This window comes from Triplophysa dalaica, chromosome 18 (assembly GCF_015846415.1).
Source record: "Triplophysa dalaica isolate WHDGS20190420 chromosome 18, ASM1584641v1, whole genome shotgun sequence".
Taxonomy (NCBI): domain Eukaryota; kingdom Metazoa; phylum Chordata; class Actinopteri; order Cypriniformes; family Nemacheilidae; genus Triplophysa; species Triplophysa dalaica.
In genome coordinates, this window is record NC_079559.1 from 14,698,119 (window position 1) to 14,720,340 (window position 22,222).

The 22,222-nt window shown below is 40.8% G+C and overlaps 3 protein-coding genes and 1 long non-coding RNA gene across 7 annotated transcripts in view; 3 read left to right on the forward strand and 1 right to left on the reverse strand.

The window, feature by feature from the left end:
• Window positions 1–13,133, reverse strand: part of LOC130407188 (cell surface glycoprotein 1-like) — a 105,585-nt gene extending 92,452 nt beyond the window's left edge. Inside the window, exons 1-4 of one of the 2 annotated variants that reach the window (XM_056729910.1) lie at window positions 11,990–13,133; window positions 11,410–11,729; window positions 10,309–10,638; window positions 9,759–10,085 (exon numbers count right to left, since the gene is read on the reverse strand). In XM_056729910.1, the coding sequence (XP_056585888.1) occupies window positions 9,759–10,085; window positions 10,309–10,638; window positions 11,410–11,680 (928 nt within the window). In that variant the 5' untranslated portion in view covers window positions 11,681–11,729; window positions 11,990–13,133. Of the gene's footprint in view, window positions 1–9,758; window positions 10,086–10,308; window positions 10,639–10,851; window positions 11,182–11,409; window positions 11,730–11,989 lie in introns of those variants that run through there. The other variant, XR_008904577.1, reaches the window with a different exon arrangement.
• Window positions 1–22,222, forward strand: part of LOC130407199 (serine/threonine-protein kinase prk-2-like) — a 52,997-nt gene that overhangs the window by 14,238 nt on the left and 16,537 nt on the right. The window contains exons 5-8 of one of the 3 annotated variants that reach the window (XR_008904582.1): window positions 14,359–14,406; window positions 14,730–15,111; window positions 15,297–15,408; window positions 16,693–16,984. The exons of 1 other annotated variant lie outside the window; for it this stretch is intronic. The gene's annotated coding sequence lies outside the window, so the exon portion shown is untranslated. Of the gene's footprint in view, window positions 1–14,358; window positions 14,407–14,729; window positions 15,112–15,296; window positions 15,409–16,692; window positions 16,985–22,222 lie in introns of those variants that run through there. One more of the 3 variants, XR_008904583.1, reaches the window with a different exon arrangement.
• LOC130407189 (zinc finger MYM-type protein 1-like) lies at window positions 1,529–5,695 on the forward strand. Its single transcript, XM_056729911.1, has 4 exons — window positions 1,529–1,634; window positions 1,785–1,859; window positions 2,244–2,309; window positions 2,508–5,695. The coding sequence occupies exons 1-4, from the start codon at window positions 1,529–1,531 to the stop codon at window positions 5,033–5,035; spliced, it is 2,775 nt and encodes a 924-aa protein (XP_056585889.1). The 3' UTR covers window positions 5,036–5,695.
• On the forward strand, window positions 12,327–13,830 carry LOC130407205 (uncharacterized). Its single transcript, XR_008904589.1, has 3 exons — window positions 12,327–12,446; window positions 12,777–12,840; window positions 13,129–13,830. It is a non-coding gene; the product is annotated as an uncharacterized LOC130407205 (long non-coding RNA).

Sequence of the window (22,222 nt, forward strand, 5' to 3'; positions counted from 1 at the left end):
CAACACTGAACATTCATTAACGTGATTGAATTTGCTACTACTATCCACTAGATATCACTTTTCACATTTCAATAGGGGTGGATATTACAGCAGGGAGTGTATCGTTCTATCATTGCTTAATTAACATGGCTGATGCAGGTGTGTCATCGAATTTAACATCACCTTCACATGAAAGAAGGAGACCACCGTTCCGTCATAAGCCACCGTAAAAGCGGCCCTGGTATGACAAGCCCAGGGAGATCGAGACTACATCTGGCCCGACCCCGGCAATTCCATTTTAATGATTTCATAAGCGGATTCTTCTGTGCAGTGCGCACATGAAGTTAAACACTTTACTTCACAGAAAAAACTTTAAAAACTCTGTGATGATTAATGGTCAAACAGATATGATTACGAGTACGAGTTGATTATGAGTATGCACTATTGCCATATATCTACTTTTAGTCGTGTGTACACTTCTACTACAAACTGAACATTGTGCTTTTGCAAAATAAAGAAAACTTACAGAATGTACTTTGTCATCTCCTATCCATTAACTCATTTGTGGAGTGCTGCGCCTCACAAACTGAACCAAACTCAGTACATTGTCACCGTTATTCACTTTCGTTTTGTTTATCTGTTAATTGTCAAATATTCCGCGTATATTTATTCGCGTCACATGTTTTGCATTATATATTTATGGAAAGTTGTCGTGATGGACCCTTCAGAGAGACATATTTGTGTTGTTGGACAGATGCTGCGATGAGACGCAGAAGAACTGACGAAATACCGTTAACATATGATTAAATGCTTAATTTCCCATATGTTATACACAGCAGCCTCCACCTGGACCCGCAAGTGTATTTTAAGTTAACCGTTGAGCTTCTAAATCCTACACAAATGTTGAGGGTGTTTTATTTCTTTACATGTACAAATATACACCACACCATCATTATGACAATACACTAAGCAGGTTTCCATCACTCTGGTTTAATTCGCATTTTGAAGTTTCGCATCAGAAACGAGTGATGGAAAAGATACATTTTGAATAAAAACCCCTCAATTCGCAAAAAAGTTTTACGTACGTGGTTTTTCATCTTTGTGAAAAAAGCTTATTGCGAATAATGGGAGATGGAGACGCATTTGCCTAATAAATTCCTCCAAAAAGTCACGTAACTGCACTATGAGAAGTCGTAACCTGACTAACCAGCATGGGCGCCGTAAAGGGGTGGAAGGTTAGGACGATTCTAAGGGCCCAGGCTGATTTAGGGCCCAGAAGAGCAGACCCGCTTTTTTTTCGTATTTCTTTTCTCTTTTTTATACATACATTAAATGTGATAGGGCCCCCCACCATACACTAAATGTGTATTTTGTCCGTTTTTACCATCGATTTAATATTTAAAAAACAAATAATGTATTTACTGTTTCAATCACACCCCTCCCCTCACAATGGTTCATTCCACCTGCGCTGTCCGAGCTACGATCGTTAGTGTAGCGTCTTTTGCTAATTGGACTTGCTGATGCTGCGCAGACAGTGACACACGCCGGCATGTCAACTCAAAAGTCAGGGCATCAAAAAAGGAAAGAAAAGAAGGAAAGAGAGGACAGAGAACGCCAAAGTCGACAGTATGTCACACAATTTTTCAAAAAGAAAGGTAGCTTGCCCTATTCCTGTATTCCTAAACTTATTTTTGTTGCTACATGACCTGCTTTTATCTAGCTAGCCTAGCTTAGTAAAATAATTACTGAATTATGATTTACATCCAACAATAATAACATCTCCGGGACGTTATCATGTCTCGTAGACACAGATTCAGCGGCTGCTGCACACCGACGTCCTCCTTCCCCCACCTGCCCCGTCCTCGTCTCAGCCGAACAAGGTGAGCCTGAGCGCGAAACTTGGCGAAGATTGAAGCCTCTAAAAACGTCTAATCTGCTGTTTTCGCCACATGATGATAACTTTGCAAAACAAAAAGCAATCTACACGCTTCAAAAATTACAAAATCAGTTTGCCGTGTCGTGTGTGTTTCATGTGTTCTGTGAAGTGACTGTGCTGCTGCTACGATCGATGCTGTCAAACTTGACGTTCTTAATATGAATAAAATGCCCCAGAAAAAAAAAATATAAAATTGAATAAAACGTTTCTGTAGTAACCATTGGCTATAAGGAGTTAATAAAATAGATATTTAAATTTAAAAAGATATTAAAACTTAATAGGCCAATAAAAATAATATGGTGTGTGCGTGTGTGTGTGACTTATACAGATGCAGAGTCAGCTTTATTGTCTGCATCTCCTCCTCCTACTAATGACCCAGTCCTCTCAGTGTCAGGTAAGGTGAACATGGTCAGCTAAAACAACGTAGTAAAAAACTAATTAAGTTTAGGATTGTCACATTTTTTTCTTGTGTTGTATAGTTATATGTTTCATATGATATTTTTCAACAATGCAGTTAAGAAAATATTAATTCTAAGCTGTAACTTGTTGTTGACTAGGGGACAAAAATGATTTTGCTATCCTAACCCCACAGAAACAAGAGAGGGACAGAGACTTTTGCCAGGAAAGAGTGTGGAAGTTGAGGAAGCGGTGAGAATAGTGGAATATGAGAGCACAGAGGGAGCCCTAAGTGTAAGGGAAGATATTAGAAGAGAGGAAGATGAGAGAACAGGGGAAGCCATGACAGCAGACTCAGAGGAAGATGAGAGAACAGGGGAAGCCATGACAGCAGACTCAGAGGAAGATGAGAGAACAGGGGAAGCCATGAGAGCAGACTCAGAGGAAGATGAAGAAGAGACTGTTGTGTCAAATGATCCTGGTTTGTGGCCAGCAAAAATTAGCAATGCAGACAGAGAAAAAATTGTGGAAAAAATTGCTTCTTCTAAAGATAAAGAACAAGAAATGCCACATGATTCAAAAGGTAAAGCCTTCCCCGAATACCTCAAGTACACAAAGTCAGGAAATTGCAGGGAAAAGATTAAGAGAGACTGGGTCATTTACAGCCAAAGCACAAATGCACTATTTTGTATTCCTTGTGTATTATTTGGTCATGAGCTAAAGAAACCTTGTATGAGCGCACTTAGCAGTCAACATGGTTATACAATCAAAGACATAACATGGCGTCGAATGTATGATAAATTCCCTAACCACGAAAGCAGCAAAGCACACAGGGAGTGCTACTTAAAATGGAAAACCTTACAACAGTCTGTGATGGCAGCTGTCCCTGGGGGAATAGACAGCAAGCTGAAGAAGCTCATACAAACAGAAATAGACAAAAATAGAGCTATTCTGAAGAGGATACTAGATGTAACCTTGTTCTTGGCCTCTCGAAATTTACCCTTTAGGGGTAAAACAAAAGACTTGGGGGACATTCATAATGGCAACTTCTTGGGCACCCTTGAGCTCCTGTCCCATTATGACCCACTACTCAACGAACATCTACAAAAAGTCAGAGACAAAAAAACTGGAACAAGATTGACACACTATTTAAGCTCAGATATTCAGAACGAATTTATTGAGTTATGTGGAAAACGAGTGTTAAGTAGTATTCTTAAGGAAAGGGAGGAATCAGTCTATTATTCAGTCATTTGCGATGCTACTCCTGATATTTCACATACAGAGCAAAATGTATTACTCTTACGATATGTAGGTTTTGATCAAGAAAACAAGAAATGGGAGGTTGTTGAAAGGTTTTTGGAGTTTAAAAATGTTCACAAAAAATCAGGAAGTGAGATTGCAGACATGATTGTAAATGTGCTTAACAGTCATGGCATAGATCTGAATGACTGCAGGGGCCAAGGCTATGATAATGGGGCAAACATGTCCGGAAAAATCAAGGGGGTTCAAGCCCAATTATTAAAAAAGAATAAGCTGGCTACTTTTTCCCCTTGTGCGTCTCATACTCTGAACCTTGTTGGTGTGCATGCAGCTCAATCAAGTCCAGAGGTTACCAACTTTTTTGGCTTTGTCAATCGCCTTTATGCACTGGTTAGTGCCAGCCCAGAGCGATGGGCCATCTATAAGGCAAAAACGGGTTGCACTTTACATCGACTGTCAGACACTCGGTGGAGTGCAAGGGTTAAGGCTGTTCAACCTATAGCCAAGCACCTGCCCAGTGTCCTAGATGCTCTTGATGCCATCCTCTCAACCTGCAGTCTGACACCAGAGGCTCGGTCTGAAGCCAGCGGCCTAAAAAAGTATTTTGAAACTTTTGATACTGTTTTTCTGTTGACTGTTTGGGTCAAAGTTCTGCAAGCCATTGACAAAAGGAATATTATTCTCCAGTCAGGGAAGTTAACTCTTGAGACAGAGGCAGAAAATATCAGAGCATTGCAGGAGGAGATGCAACATCTGAGGGATGAATGGGAGAGTTTATTTTCTGAAGCATCACTTGTTGCCCAACAGATGAGCATCAACCCTCTGTTCAGGTCAGGATTTAGCCGCCAGAGGAAAAGAAAACGGTTTCACGATGAGACAGAGGTAGAGGGAGCAAGGGAGCACAGTGAAGACACCATATTCAGAAACACTGTGTTTCTTCCCATGATGGACCACATAATCAATGACTTGAGTACCAGGTTTGCCACAACAGCTGAGATCTTGGATCAGTTTTCTGCAGTTGTAAAAATGGGTCAGTTACGTGATGATCAAATCCATTCTGTATGCCAGCCATTGATTTCAAAATACAACACTGATCTGACTTGTGAATTTGAAGATGAAGTCAGACACCTCAACTCTGTATATAGGGCCACTTTCCCAGGGTGTCTGTCACCAATTGATCTGCTCAACAGCATTTACAAGATGCAGCTGCAGAGTATTTTTGGGCAGGTCTGCATAGTTTTGCGTATATTTTGCACACTGCCTGTGACCGTTGCTGGTGGCGAGAGAGCATTCAGTAAGCTGAAACTGATCAAAGATTATCTGAGGTCTGCTATGTTGCAGGATAGACTTTGTCACCTTGCCATTCTATCCATTGAAAGCGAACTGGCAAGAAAGCTGAACTTTGATGATCTTATACATGATTTTGCCAGCAGAAAGGCACGCCGCTGGGCCATTATAAAGTGATAATGAAAATAACTTTGTTAGCTAAAGCTTAAGCTTGTTAATGTAAAGAATATGTCAATATGTGTACATAATGTTCTGTTGTGCTTGCAATTGCAATTGCGATAATAAATGTTCTCCCTTTTATGTGAACAAGTACATATTTCTATATTTTTTCTTGTTTTTGTAGGCTTTGTACTCATCTTTAGACATTTCAACTATGAAATGTGCTAAGTATCTTTTTTTAAGTATACAGGGCATGTTTATTGGGGTAAATTTTATCTGAAAAAAATGTAGGGGGCCCAGAAATTTTGGTTTCCATAGGGCCCAGAATTTCTGGCGGCACCCCTGCTAACCAGAGAACTGATCTTGTTGAATAGCACGAGAAATGTTGTTATAGTCATTCTTAAATGCCTGAAGGAAAGTCGTCAAAGTATTCTGAAATTGCCTCTTAGAACCATCACGACTGTGTTTACCCAAACAGCAGGCCTACAGAAAAGAAGCGTATTTGTGGTGTTTCGTAATCATCGGCTTGCGCAAGATTAATTATAGATGAAAATTATTATATTCAGTGGCTTCTCTTACTTTTCTCACTGATTGTGGTCAATAAGGTGGGGCCGGTGGTGTGATTGACAGTTGGAATCAACTTTGTTACATTGGTGCCGAAACCCGGGAGGAAGGAGAAACATGCTGTCGGAGAGTCCTCGCCGCCGAGTGGCCTCGCGTTGTCAGAGAATTCAGGCAGCGCGGACGAAGGGCGTCCGCCAGTGGCTGCCCGAAGCAGTGGTTCTGGAGAAGAGGAGGAACCGTCGTGGGCCACCAAAGCTTCGGTGGGACGGGGACTTTTGCTGCCGCACTCCTGGGTCGAGGTGGGGTGGCTAACGTCCAAGCGGGAGCGGGGGAGTCACCTTCGTCTGGCAGAGGTCGGAGCCTGTGTCCGTCCTCCCAAAGGGGAGAATCAGGGGACGAGGAACTCGCCGCCGACTTCCAGCTAAAGGAGTTCTGTTGTTCTATTAATTATGTTAAAGGTTATTCACGTTATTCATGATTTTACCAAACGGAATGAGCTGATCTGAATGATCTGATGACCAAAACAATATCGGATGAAACGATAGAGATCAATGTAGTTAAGATGCTGTGAGAGACATTGACTCTAAGTTGTCTAAGTTTGTGACGGTTTCGGAAGTGCGTGGTACAGTATTAATACATTATCATACTCACAGTCCGCACCAAGCGTTCGGATGTGTGGTTCTCATTCTGCACTCACCAGGCAGCTACCTTCTCGGGCATTATTAAAGGAGAGTTAGTAGAACACCAACAATTACTTCAAAAATTGAAATGTTTAGCCTAAAAAAACATCCCTTCAAAGAGGAAAAGCTTAAAAGTAAAGTGAAAGGGGCGGTTCTTAACTGAACGTAGCAGAGCTCTAAATAAAGCCAAACCTGACCTTTATCCCTGCTTGAACCACTCGTGATCTGAGAACTCATCTAATGAAAGCCTGTCCGCCAGGTTACTGCACATGCTCCGCTCTATCAAGTCTTTGCATTCTGTAAGGGCAAGAGTACTCGATTTATGTTCTTTATAAAACATTGTCATTGCAGGTACTGAAATATGAAGTACTGTACGTTTTATACTTAAGAAACAATATCCTCCATTTCCTTTCAATTAATAGCTGGTAAGTTGCAATTTGTGGAAGCTTCCAGATACAGTGCAGAAGCTTGGTTTACGTTTAACAATCATATTTTGTTAGTGCTGTTCTCTTACCTTCTGAAAATGGGACGTATTCTCGCTCTCGAAATACCATCTTATATGACTTGTTGCAAGAATCGATTTTCTTCAGCAAATTACCCATATCCTTGACGGTATCTGCAGCCGCATAAGCTTGGTCTGAAACATAAGCAAGAAGTGAGCGAAACATTTCACTACAAAAAATCATTAAAGTCACAGAATAATGGCATCAATCATCCCGGTGGCTCTTTATTTTACAGTTCTGTTACCCATGTACATACTGTGTACTTATTACAGTAAATATAATAACTAGGTCCTAACTCTGAACCTAAACTTATTCAGAACATTCTTAGGTAAGTACAATGTAAGTACACTAACGGTACAGGAACTGTAAAATAATGTGCAACCATCATCCCTGTAAATATTGGTAGTGTAAAATTGAACAAACACAAAGCTGGGCTTGGCTTCATTTTTTGTAAAAGGGTCATCAGATCTGGGCTTAATGCTATACAAACACAGAAACTCACCACAGTATCCTGAGGTTAGGTCGTTGATAGTTGAGATGAGTTGGCTGCATCCAAAGTCTATAACTTTCAACTGCTTCGTTTCCGTATTGATCAGGACGTTTTTCAATGACAGGTCACCATGGTTGACACCGTGGTCAAGCCAGTGTTGAGCTGCGATCACGACTTGCCTTATGAAATGACGAGCCAGCGTTTCACTCACGTAATGAAGCTCCAAAAAGTGCCACAAGGTCAAGCAGGGATGTGGGAACTCCAGAACTATGATGCAGCTTTCTTTTTTTTCAAACCAGTCTAACATCTGCACGATGTTGGGGCATTTCTCACGTTTGTGTAGCTGTAGATTTAGAGCCACCTCTGGGTACAGAGGCTTAGAATACCCAGGCTGGTAAAAAAGGGGTCAAAAAGGTTAGCTGAACGTAGGTAAAATTTCAATTTCAATGAATTATTTGTGTCAAGATACAGTGGGGTCTAAAACTCTGTGAGCAATATGAGAAAAGCATTATTTTATTCTAACTGATACTCTTAGCACAATAACGGAATGGGAAGATTTTGTATATATCCTTATATATGTATATATATAGTTGTTATGTCCCCCTTTGAATGAAAGCATGCATTCGGGCGAATGTTTCAGTTCAGTATGCTTTTGAAATTCTTCAAATCGGTTTTTGGACCCCGCTGTGACATTAAAGATATATTAACTTACGATATTAAGGCGAAAAGGGTTGGTCCCAGAAATATATTTGATGGCAACCTGCAAAAGGCAAATAATTACAATATACACTTAACAGCAGTACATTACAATCTACAGCCTGTAAAGTTTTGTAAACATGCATCTCTATGTTAGGACACAAGTGTAACATTTTTGATATTAAGGGTGTTTCTACCTTCTGGTCATCGGATTTGCGAATCCCCTCACGCACAATCCCAAAGTAGCCTGTTCCTATAATTCTAACCCCTTCATAAAGCGATGAAATTGATCCTGAAAAAATGAAAAATACAAAAGCAACATACGATAAAAGACTTGTTTATCAATCTCAATGAACTCCAATAGCAGTGCTGCTTGTGACTTTCAGAAAAAAATTGTCCTTTAAAGGGAAAATTCACCCACAAATGAATATGTATTTACGCATCCTCACATTGTTCCAAACCTGTATGGATTTCTTTGTTTTGATAAAAACAAAGGAATATATTTGGAAGAATGTCGGTAAATCAAATGATCCTATCCACCATCGACTCCCATAGAATATATTTTCCCTACTATGGTAACAAATGGGGGGTGTACAGAGTCCTTTTAGGGACATGGTGGTGGGAAACAATGAGAGGAAAGAGAAAAAATATTTTTATAGCTTTTGCATTATCTCGCAAAACTTTTGCGTTCCCCGAGAAACATTGCGTTCGCTCACAAACATAGTTCCGTTATCTCGCAAAACATTCAAACGTCCTGTTATTCCGCTCCGTACATTAACGATGGATCGGTTCATACTAGATTCCCGGACCAATAACTTGTGAGCTAAATGTTGTTATTACACAAACAGCACATTATTCCTTAGACAAGGATCAACAACCTAGTCTTCCTCAAAACGAGAATATAAATGTCTCTCTATATGAGCAGGCGACATGGAGTAGTCCAAAGAGATCGTCTACAAAGTGACTGTAAATCCGAAAAAGCATTATTAAAAAAATTGTCATTAATTACTTAAATGTTACACACTGTAGTCTCACCAAAAAACACATTAATGGCCTCCTGCAGAATCTAAACTGGTTTTAGTTATACTACATTATGTAGCACTGAAGTTTATTACTATTTTTGGTAGCCTAATGATCTTCGGGTTTAGCCCTTTACAGAGGATCCCTTCGGTCTTCTCTCAGCCGGCTCCCACCTGGGGCTCGATTTGTTGAAAAATTAAGTTCAAGTTCATTGTTTACGTAACGTAGAATGAGGTGTCATTTGTGTTATAAGAACATTTAGCTCACTAGCTATTAGTATAAAATATTATTTCAGCAGAATAACACTTTACATTTTAAAGTTATATCATGAATAGACATTCATATAGATGTATAATATATACATAATAGAATAGATGTATAAAAACACATAGGGTAACCAGTCACAGGAGCGAAGCCAACAATAAAGAGCGGAACAGAAAGAAAGTAAGTCTGTTCAGTATACTCACGTGCAGGCTGAATTTCAGCTGGTTCTTCTAAAACTGTTGGCTCGAGTACAGGTGGATCTGCCTGAAGATCAGATGGATCCGGATCAGTAGGTTCTTTTGTTTGTTGTTCTAAAAGATAAAAAACAAAGAAAGGACATATAATAGATCTTACCAGCAGATACCAGAAATATATCACTAAACAGTCATATGAAAGGAACTACCAGAGCCACCAAAGGCTAATTTAATTCATTTCCCTTTTTGTACTGTAAGGAATTAATTTAGACAACCACTATAAACAATACCAAAATCTCTTTGAGGCTATTTGCTGCATATCAGACTGACCTGGTTGATGGTCAACAGGTTCTTCAGGAGCTGCTGAGTGAAGTCCAGATGGACCAGGCTGAGGATCATCCAGATCTTCAAGAGTTGTTTTCTCCAAGTCACAGGAAGCAGGAAATAAATCAACTGCAGGGTCCTGTACGACCACAGGCTCAAAAACACATAAATGTGTCTGGACAATTGGATCTGGCTGTAGATCCGATGGATCCGGTTCGAAGGGCACCACTTTGGTCTTTTTGTGGCGAGAGAATGTTCCCTTTATAGCCTTGCATGCTCTCTTGAAGCCGGCACGGCTACCCTTCGTCTTTCTGTCTTTTGCCATTTGTTGTTCTAAAAAATAAAAACAAAGAAAGAGAAAGGACATATAATAGATCTTACCAGCAGATACCAGAAATATCACTAAACAATCATATGAAGGGAACAAGCCACCAAAGGCTAATTTAATTCATTTTCATCTCTCTTTTTGTACTTTTATATAAATAAGTTAATTAAGACAACCACTGTAAACAATCCCAAATTCTTTTTGAGGCTGTTTGCTGCATATCACACAGACCTGGTTGATGGTCAACATGTTCTTCAGGAGCTGTGGACTGAAGTCCAGATGGACCAGGCTGAGGATCATCCAGATCTTCAAGAGTTGTTTGCTCCAAATGACAGGAAGCAGGAAATAAATCAACTGCGGGTATGTCCTGTACGACCACTGGCTCAAAAACACATAAATGTGTCTGGACAATTGGATCTGGCTGTAGATCCGATGTATCCGGTTTGAAGGGCACCACTTTGGTCTTTTTGTGGCGAGAGAATGTGCCCTTTATAGCCTTGCATGCTCTCTTGAAGCCGGCACGGCTACCCTTCGTCTTTTTGTCTTTTGCCGTTTGTTGTTCTAAAAGATAAAAAACAAAGAAAGGACATATAATAGATCTTACCAGCAGATACCAGAAATATATCACTAAACAGTCATATGAAAGGAACTACCAGAGCCACCAAAGGCTAATTTATTTCATTTCTCTTTTTGTACTGTAAGGAATTAATTTAGACAACCACTATAAACAATACCAAAATCTCTTTGAGGCTATTTGCTGCATATCAGACAGACCTGGTTGATGGTCAGCAGGTTCTTCAGGAGCTGCTGAGTGAAGTCAAGATGGACCAGGCTGAGGATCATCCAGATCTTCATGAGTTGTTTGCTCAAAATGACAGGAAGCAGGAAATAAATCAACTGCGGGTATGTCCTGTACGACCACTGGCTCAAAAACACATAAATGTGTCTTGTCAATTGGATCTGGCTGTAGATCCGATGTATCCGGTTTGAAGGGCACCACTTGGGTCTTTTTGTGGCGAGAGAATTTTCCCTTTATAGCCTTGCATGCTCTCTTGAAGCCGGTACTGCTACCCTTCGTCTTTCCGTCTTTTGCCGTTTGTTGTTCTAAAAGATAAAAACAAAGAAAGAGAAAGGACATATAATAGATCTTACCAGCACATACCAGAAATATATCACTAAACAATCATATGAAGGGAACAAGCCACCAAAGGCTAATTTAATTCATTTTCATCTCTCTTTTTGTACTTTTATATAAATAAGTTATTATTTTAGACAACCACTGTAAACAATCCCAAATTCTTTTTGAGGCTGTTTGCTGGATATCACACAGACCTGGTTGATGGTCAGCAGGTTCTTCAGGAGCTGTTGAGTGAAGTCCAGATGGACCAGGCTGAGGATCATCCAGATCTTCAAGAGTTGTTTGCTCCAAATGACAGGAAGCAGGAAATAAATCAACTGCGGGTATGTCCTGTACGACCACTGGCTCAAAAACACATAAATGTGTCTTGTCAATTGGATCTGGCTGTAGATCCGATGTATCCGGTTCGAAGGGCACCACTTGGTCTTTTTGTGGAGAGAGAATTTTCCCTTTATAGCCTTGCATGCTCTCTTGAAGCAGGAACCCTTCATTTTGTTTCCTTCTGTATGTTGCTCTACAAAATAAAGTCAGAGATTGAGTTTTCCTTTGCTTATAATCAGTCATAGTCTATGTAAACAAGTCAAACTATGAACTTGCTTCATTAAACATGTCACTGACATTACAACCCACGGCATTTTCACTTAAACAACATTCATAACTTACTGAATACTTTCAAAGTCATCAAATTAACTAAAGCGAAACACAATCATACGGTTTAAACCTTAATATATTGTTTAAACACGAACATTATCTCTTTGTAATGCTGTGACTAACCTTGCATATCGTGTAACGTTAATGGCGAAACTGCTTCTTGTACAGCGATGTCTTCGAAGATCTTTTACCAGTCGTGCTTGTAGAGCTTCTCAATACACAGAGTATTACTTAGTACTTCAGAGTATTTCGTTATCGTTCAATCTTGTGTCGATATCTGTCTTATTAGTAACTGCTCGTGCGATCTGTCTTCACTTTAACTATCAACAAACTGATGTGCTTCTCAACGCTGTGTGTGACGTCACAACGATTTGCCGCAGGACGCATTTGCGCTTTCAAAACAACACAATCCCAAGCTTTGAGAGTGAAGTGTTTGTTTTTGAGTTCCCTTTGCATTTTGTACAATATTGTTAGCCCAACTATACAGTTATTTCACTTTTTATAATAGCGAAAAATAACGACATCAGAAACCTCATTGGTGGCTACAACCCTGGTTCCTGCAACAGTTGCAATTTGAAGAGTTAGTAATACGTGTTATTTTGTACATGCATAACTAAATGAAATAAATTGCTAGACTTGTTAGTGTTTAATGTTTATTTTGGTGGAGGTTTAAGTATTTGTTCGTTTTGTTTCGGTATATATTAAAATATAGCTTCGGTCTATGCTCGGTTTCTGCTATACTGTGTCGAGGTCCGTTGGGATCATTTATTCATTTCATATCTACATTAATATTCGACTCAATTCATTTCTTGTCTCAGTCAAGCATTACAATATATTTTTTCTGCAAACTATAACTATAGAACAGTATTTGTGATATCAAGTTAATTAATTCATATTTGATTGTTTTAAGGAAGGAAACCACTTTACACGAAGAAGTTTTACTCCAGTAAACGATATGGAAGCCAGGTCAACAGGTTAGTTTTGATGATGAGAAATGTCGGTGCTGGTGGTTTAAATAAACAAAATCTGTAATATCAATAAAATTGTGTTTGAGGTTAATGTGGGTTGCGTTGGCATTTTAATAATTTCTCATAAAATTACTTGTTTACCTAGACTGATTTTGGAGTTGTCTTAGAGAGTACTTTGAATGTTAATAAGCATTAGTAGTGGAATATATTTATATCAGCTGACATACTTTTAGCACATTTAGAAATAACAATTGTGGAAAAAAACTAAATGTTAAACGTCTATTTTACTGATAGATTGCCGAGCTGGTTCGTCTAGACTGAACACAAATGTCCAGAACCAGCTGACGTCCAGCCAGCCAGCACGTGAGTCTCCTATGTAGTGCACTATGTCGGGTGTCCGCCATTTTGTAGCCTTGTCCGAATTCTGTGTAAACGACTCATTCCATTCCCTACATTTGTTCAATACTTTTTACTCACAATGCAATCTGATTTTGAGTGTACACTCGCTCACTCGTATTTCCCATGATACAACACGAATCAATCGTCTGATTAGAATTAGCTGGAGGAGAATGACCATTAATGCCACGAATGTGTTAAAATAAACTGATTAAATCAATGTTATATATAGCAGTATTATTTAAAAAATATCAAGGAATTTTATTAAACGTAATTAATCTAATAGTTAATAAACGTGGGAAACATTTGTTTTGTTCTATTTATTAAAAACTAATACAATAGACGTGAAATATGATGTGAAAATGAACTTAACCATTTAAATATACAATCCATAAGCCACACATGTGTAATACAAGCGTTATTACGAATTTCAGCGAAAGTGCACTGACACGCAGGATATATTAGGACAGTCTCTGAAATTATTCACTCAATTTCATTCACTTCTTCGCCATATAGTGGACTATTTAGGGAATAGTGAACAAGTGAGCGAAGTGTTGGTCTGATGTCTGAGGCTTTCTATCCTACAACTATTTTCTTTAAAAATAAATATTTGCAAATATATTCTATAATAAGCTGTTTCACTCTCACTAGAGCCCCCTCTTTATCAGCACTGCTACTGAAGTTCATGTTACACAAAGAAACAGGGTCTCATGCTTCATTTTGTATTTTTAGCATTATTTTCATCATGTTATGAATTGGGCAGCTCCTCGGATTAGGCAGCTATGGCTTGTGTGTGATGGGATTCGCAAATCTGATGGCTTGGAGGTAGACCCGCCTTTGCTATATTCATCAAACATTTTCACTTTGGGTTCAAACATTTTTTTGTTGAAACCAGTTACTCTGTATTGGCACCTTATGTGTTATGGCTCCTGTATGACATATCGCTTATTGCTCCCTTAACTCTTTGTAAGTCACTTTGGATAAAATCGTTTGCTAAATGACTAAATGTAAATGTAAACTATAAAGATGCGTGTTTATTGTTTTGAATCATACGTGTTTAAATGAATTTAACTGTAAAGTGTGATGTACTGCCTGTAAAGCTTACATGGATTCTTTTCCTTTTTGCAGGTCGCCATCAAACATGTTCCATTACAAGATATTACTTTTGTGGATACTGTAAGTTGGCAAGATTTAAAATATCTAATATACTGTACAGATCTAAAATGTTATGTACAAATATCAAACATTCTAACTATTTACGTTACTTCAAAAATTACCAAATTTGAGACATTGACATGTAACATCTTTTTAACAAAACTATTCTTGTGTTTAAAGCTGTTTGAAGCATTAAAAAATTAATTGATTAATGAATGTTATTCATACTCAGTTGTTATGCTCATAATATCAATTAGAAAAAATATAGAAAATGCATTTCTTATAGTGATCTCAAAGTAAATGAGACTACAGTCAGCTAACCTTTTTTTGTGCTTTTTCACCAGTCTAAGGGCGAGCATCTACCCAAAGAAGTGGCTTTACAGCAGGAGCTACATAAATCAGAGACATGCCCTTATATTGGTTAAAATATACGACTGGTATCTGGAAGATCAGCTCATCATGACTATGGAATACCCACGGCCCATGCATGACCTTGCATGATTTTATCCTATGTCATTCAAGTCTTCCGCGTGAAACCTTGGCACGTCGTTTGATGAACCAAGCAGTTACAGCGCGCCAAATACTGGATTGGGCACGGTGTCAACCATGGTGACTTGTCATGGGACAACTTCTTGATCAATACAGATCTGATGCAGGTGAAAATTATAGATTTTGGAAACGGCAGGTTTATCTCAACCACCAACAACCTAGAGTCAGGATACTGTGGTGAGTTTCTGTGTTTCTATAGCATTAAGCCCAGATGTGATGACATTTTTATAAAAACTGTAGCCAAGCTTTGTGTTCCCCTGTAACACATTAGCAAAACTTCAGGGATGGATGGATGCCGTTATTCTGTGACTTCAATAAGTTTTACTGATTAAATGTTTGCTCACTTCTTGCTTACGTTACAGACAGTGCTTATGCGGTTGCAGATACTGTATGTGGTTTGGGGAATATTCTGGCACTATTGGTGGGTTTGCTGTTGCTTCACTGGCGTCACTCACAAACACATCGTATCTGAAGGTAAGAGAACAGCACTAACAAAAAATCTTTAAATGTTAAATGAAACTAAGCATCTGCACTGTTTCTGGGAGTTTTCACCAAATGCAACTTCCCTGGTATAAATTAAAAGGAAATGTTGGTGTAGTGGAGTAGGCGGGGTGAGACCGTGGTTCGAGACCGGTGAGTATTTGTGAATGAGCGCCAGCTGTGCGCACACCGGGCTCGAATCACGTAGGAGATTGGGAGCATATAAGAGAACGAGCGACCGGACCGTCGAGGAGATAGGACCGGGCCCGGACACATGTTAAGTTTATATTTATGTTTGTGTTGCCGGCTGTTTATTTACGTTGTTATCATTTAATTAAAGTCTGTTAAAAAATGTTCGCCGGTTCCCGCCTCCTTCCTTCCTTGTATTGAACTGTGTTACATTGGTGCCGAAACCCGGGAGGAAGGAGAGATATGCTGTCGGAGAGTCCTCGCCACCGAGTGGCCTCGCGGTACCGGAGAGTTCGGGCAGCGCGGACGAAGGGCGTCCACCAGTGGCTTCCCGAAGCGGTGGCTCTGGGGAAACGGAAGTGCACAGTGCGGCCCCCATCAAAGCTCAGGTGGACTGGCGACCCTTGCTGCGCGCCCCTGGGTCGAGGTGGGGTGGCTTTCGTCCAAGGGGGAGGGGGGAGATACCACCGTCCGCCAGAGGTCGGAGCCTGCGTCCGTCCCCTGAGGGGGAGGAGCAGGGGGCGGGAGTGCTGAGAGCGGCCACCGCCCGCCAGAGGCTGGAGCCTGCGTTCGTTTGCCCAAGGGGGAGGAGCAGGGGACGGGCAACCCGCCCCGACTCCCAGATAAAGGAGGAGCCAGCGCCGGCCGCCAGGGGGCGGACGGTCGGGCCGTCCAACGAAGCCCTAGGGACACCGCATGGCACCGCGAAGGAGAGTACTCCGGCTGGTTTAGGACAGAGCGGCAGCATGTCTGGGAACCGGACTATATATATTTTTTCCTCTCTCCCTCTTTCGTTCCCGTCGCTCCGAGGGCTCCTATCTCCGTTGTCTCGTCTCGTAACTGCATACCCTGCATATATTTATTACTGTTTTCCATGAATTTAATAATGGACTTTTCATAAGAAAGTCAGATTTTTTTTAAGGGCCCCAAGAGTTTATTTAACAAAAAGCAAGATTTTGACAGATTTCTTAAATATCTGTTTCCTCTAATGGTGGTCTAATAAATTTGTTTAACACTGTATTTCAGTGTTATAAATGACAGTGTGTTATGAAGAACATAAATTACTATATATTGCTCTTGACCATACAGAATGCCATGACCTGATAAACCGCAGCATATGCAGGGATCCAGCCGACAGGCTCACATTAGATGAGTTCTCGGATCACGAATGGTTTGTGCTGGAAGAAGGACAAAAGTGATTTTTCCATACTGCAGATTGGTTTATTAAGTTTATCTGGTTTATTTTGCTTGTCTTTGAGAAGTTTATTTAGAGTTTTAGATAGTTTAAAAGGTTTAGAATACTTTCTCTCTGGAGTCGTGATCCTTCTCTGATGATGTCAGTATGACGGAATGAGCAAAAGTTACAGTGATAGTTCATCCAAAAACAAAGATTCTGTCATCATTTACTCACACTCTTGTGATTTCAAACCTTTATGACGGTCTTTCTTCTGCAGAACACAAAAGAAGATATTTTAAGAAAGTTGGTAACTGAACAGCACTGATCCCCATTCACTTCTAATGTACAGACACAAAACCGAAAATCTTTCTGCAGAACACAGAAGAAGATATTTTGAAGAATGATGTTATCTGGCCTCCATTCCCTTGCGTTGGTTTTGTGTATGTACATTAGAAGTGAACAGGGACCAGTGCTGTTCAGTTACAGACTTTATTAAAATATCTTCTTTTGTGTTATGCAGAAGAAAGTCTCGGTCATAAAGGTTTAAAATCACAAGAGGGTAAGTAAATGATGAGAGAATTTTCATTTTTGGGTGAATCACTAATGCAAATCTAAAAGCAAAAACTTCAACACATTGACCTTGACAATATAAAGACGAGAAAACAAAAACTGGAGAAAGAATTGCTTTGAAGGGGACTTTGTAGTAAGTGCTGCATCACTATTTCAAAAAAATCTGACCTAACATCGCTTTTTCCAGGCAAAACATGACTGATACCTGCATTTTAGTTGGCGTAGGATGGCGGCGCGTGAACATCGCGAGGCTCAGCGTCTCTCCAGTTTTAGCAATTATATAGTGTTTTTCTTGCTCATCACGGGCCTGTTCGTTCAGAACAGTTGTGCATTCACATCGTACACCCGGCATGAGCTTTTGGATATCGGTTTGCGCATTCCCGGAAGTTATATCAGCAACATTCAACTCGTTCCTGAGATCGCTAAAACACCCGACGCTACTCACCCCACACGGCCGGGCGGAAGTGCTCGTCGGCGGCGTCGAGATCGTAAACAAAGGCGGGGAAAACGCGGAGGGCTAAGAGCTAGGCTAAAGCTAACACCCCACTGGCTCTCTTTACCCAGCATTTTCCTTGCTAATGTACGATCATTAGTGAACAAAATGGATGAGATTCGACTTCGCATCATCAACAATAAAAGACTTTTGAAATGCAATGTCATAATCTTCACGGAAACATGGCTACACAGCGGCATACTGGGGAACGCTGTTGAGTTAGCGGGCTACAACACACACCGGGCGGATAGAACGGCAGAGGAATCCGGTAAGACAAGAGGAGGTGGATTGTGCATTTATGTCTTGGTGCACGAACTCTGTTATTGTCGGGAGACACTGCTCGGCTAACCTTGAGTTTCTCATGGTTAAATGTAGACCGTTTTATCTGCCACGGGAATTCACTTCAACCATTATAACGGCAGCTTATATTCCACCGGATGCTGATGCCAAGCTTGCTATGAAAGAACTTCATGCAGCCATCAGTAAACAACAGACTGCTCACCCAGGCTGCATTTATTGTTGCGGGAGATTTTAATCACTCTAACTTAAAGACAATGCTCCCTAAATTTCACCAGCATGTTTCCTGCCACACAAGAGGAAACAAAACTTTGGATCATGTCTATACAAACATGGCTGTAGCTTACACCGCGACCCCCTCCCCCACCTGGGTCAATCTGATCACCTTTCTTTGTTCCTCACCCCCAAGTATTCACCTCTCATTAATTGTGTGAAGCCATCAGTGAAGACCATCAAGGTGTGGCCTGCGGGGGCAGACTTCACACTCCAGGAAAGGTTTCTACACACAGACTGGAGTATGTTTGCTTCTCAGGCCACCAGTGGCTCTCACACGGACATAGACACCTACACCTCCTCTGTATTGGACTACATCAATACCCCCATTGATGGTGTCACAGATCAAAAGCAGATCACCATATACCCGAATCAGAAGCCATGGATGAACAAGGAAGTGCGCCTCCTGTTGAAAGCACGCAACACCGCCTTCAGATCAGGTGACGCACAGGCCTATAGTACTCCGAGGGGAAATCTGAAGAGGGGCATCAAAAAGGCCAAGCACTGCTACAAGTTGAAGTTAGAGGAGCATTTTACCAATTCTGACCCTCGACGCATGTGGCAGGTCATCCAGGCCATTAGTGACTACAAACCCAACCACTCCATCCCCATAGCCACAGATGCTGCCTTTCTGAACGAGCTTAATGACTTTTTTGCACGCTTTGAGAGAGACAATAATGAACCCGCCACCAGGTTCACACCTTCTATTGGCCTCCCAATCTTCACACTAAACTCCACAGATGTTTATATGCACTAAGCCGGATAAACGCACGCAAGGCTGCTGGTCCTGATGGCATCCCTGGTCGCGTACTCGGGGCATGTGCGGAGCAGCTCGCTGGGGTCTTCACGGATATCTTCAACCTGTCCCTCGCCCAAGCAGTGGTTCCAGCATGTTTCAAATCCACCTCCATTGTGCCCATTCCAAAACATTCCAGCCCACGTGCCTGAATGACTACCGCCCTGTAGCACTCACACCCATTGTTATGAAGTGCTTTGAGCGGCTGGTCCTGTCACAACTAAAAGACTCTTTACCATCCACACTGGACCCATACCAATTTGCCTACCGTAGCAACAGGAGCACAGATGATGCAGTGTCCATGGCGCTGCACTCCGTGCTCACACATCTGGATAATAAGGACACTTATGCACGCATGCTGTTTGTAGACTTCCGCTCTGCATTCAATACCGTCATCCCTTCCAAGCTAATCATCAAACTTGGAAACCTAGGCATTAACAATTCAACCTGCAACTGGATTATGGACTTCCTGACGAACAGGCCTCATCTTGTTAGGTTAGGCCACATCTGCTCCACCACCATCACCCTCAACACTGGTGTACCACAGGGCTGCGTACTGAGCCCCTTTCTCTACTCCCTTTTCACACTCGATTGCAGACCTGTGAATGGATCTAACTCCTTCATCAAGTTCGCAGACGATACAACAGTGATTGGTCTCATCAGCAACAACGATGAGACTGCTTACAGGGAGGAGGTACGGCACCTGGCCACATGGTGCTCTAACAACAACCTGCTCCTTAACACCTCCAAGACAAAGGAGATCATAGTGGACTTCAGGAAGGCGAAAGGAGGCACACACAACCCCATCCACATTAACGGGATGGCTGTTGAACGTGTTTCCAGTTTTAAGTTCCTGGGGACCCATATTTCGGAGGACCTGTCCTGGACCACCAACACCTCATGCCTGGTCAAGAAGGCTCACCAGCGTCTCTTCTTTCTGAGGACACTGAAGAAGAACCAACTGTCTTCAACTATCTTGGTGAACTTCTATCGCTGCACGATAGAGAGCATCCTGACCAACTGTGTCACAGTCTGGTACGGGAACTGTTCTGTTGCTGAGCGCAAGGCACTGCAGCGGGTGGTGAAAACAGCCCAGCGCATCACAGGAACTACACTCTCTTCCATTGAGGACATCCAAAAGAAACACTGTCTGCGTCGAGCTCGCAGTATTCTCAAGGACTCCTCTCACCCCGCTCATAGACTGTTTACTCTCCTGCCTTCCGGCAGGCGCTTCAGGTGCCTCCGGACAAGAACCAGCAGACTAGGAAACAGCTTTTTTCCCAGAGCTGTTTCATTATTGAACTCTGCTCCCCGCTGATTCCACTACCCCTCATAACTTTAACTTTAATGCTGCTATTACATTGTTTACATTGCACTACAGGGCTGCCATTCATGACTGAACTGTACACACCAGTACTTCATGTATCTGCTCTATCGGACTGTTTACACACACAGCATCATTTGCACTCTATACTGCTCACTTGCACACCAGGAATATTACACTGAATGCTCATTTGCACTAATGGACTACTCTCATAACTAGATTACCTCATCTACTGCACTGTAACTTCAATAACTGCACCAACTTCTCTACTGCACTGTAACTCATCTATTGCATAACTGCATCTATTGCATAACTAACTGCATCTACTCATCTATTGCACTATAACTTCAATAACTGCATTAACTCATCTACTGCACTGTGACCTTAATAACCGCATTAACGAATCTACTGCACTGTAACTTCAATAACTGCATTAACTCATCTACTGCACTGTGACCTCAGTAACTGCACTAACTCATCTACTGCACTGTAAATGTATAACTGCATCTACTCATGTATTGCACTATAACTTCAATAACTCATGTACTGCAGTGTACCTTTAATAACCGCATCAACTCATCTACTGCACTGTAACTTTAATAGCTAATGTCTGTAACTAATGCACACTCAAGTCACCTGCACTATTGTATAGTCTATATTGTTATCTGTTCATAACCACCTGTACATTAATGTTCACAGTATATAGCCTTCTGTCTATATTGTTCATAGTACATACCGACTGTCATATTTTCATAGTACATGGCCATTGTATAGTATTTTCCTAATATTGTATTCTGTATTTATTCACACTGTATATCCTGCACTTGCTAATTGCACTTCTGGTTAGACCTAAACTACATTTCGTTACACTGTACTTGTATATGTGTAATGACAATAAAGTTGAATGTAATCTAATCTAATTTTATCTATAGAATTTAAATAAAATGCATTTGGGCCCAAGCATGTTTTTGTTGTTTTTAAGAATAATATAGAAATGGTATTCCAAAAATGAAATCTCATGAAGGTCAGTGTAGTGGTTGAAGTGTAGTGTCTGGACATCATCAGCATCCTCTGTCTTCATCATCTCCTCTCTTTTCTCATGATGTGTGTAGTGTAGCACATGCAACAGTAACAGGCCCTGACAGGTTTAAACCTGAAATCCTACATAGCTATCAGTGGCCAAAAGTCATTCATAATCACAATCCCATCATAATCACCAGTTTATCACCAAAAAGTGCAGTTCGGTTAGGCCCAGAATGTAATGCATTTACTGTGTGCAATACAGTGAGTTTGACTCTTTCACTTTCTCTTACATATTCAAGTAATTTACATAAATGTGACTGGCTCATGCAGGCCATTTTGCTTCAGTGCGGGTGATACTGAAGGAGCACAAAAAGTCCTACATCATCTAAGAGATTGTATGTAATCTGTCAGTTTCATTTTCCTTATTGATTCAGTTTCTTTTTGCTTGATATAATAATACTAATCTGAAATATTACAATTAATAAGAGTTCACCAGCAAATAGTTTTGTCATGAACGAGACGGGACTAAACTGCGGGGATTGAGAGAGAACAACTTTATTTAAAGAAGATAACAAGCAAGATCAAAGTCATGGTGAGAATAAAACTTAACGATCTGACACAAGACAAGAGAAACAGGGAATGAGAAGAAAAACTAAATGAGAATGT

What these genes read in the sequence shown, in the direction of transcription:
- LOC130407189 (XM_056729911.1), top strand. Translation starts at nt 1,529, where the DNA reads ATGTCAACTCAAAAGTCAGGGCATCAAAAAAGGAAAGAAAAGAAGGAA. An exon ending in CCTCGTCTCAGCCGAACAAG is followed by an intron (nt 1,860 to 2,243) that starts GTGAGCCTGAGC and finishes TGACTTATACAG; the next exon opens with ATGCAGAGTCAGCTTTATTG. An exon ending in CCCAGTCCTCTCAGTGTCAG is followed by an intron (nt 2,310 to 2,507) that starts GTAAGGTGAACA and finishes CTAACCCCACAG; the next exon opens with AAACAAGAGAGGGACAGAGA.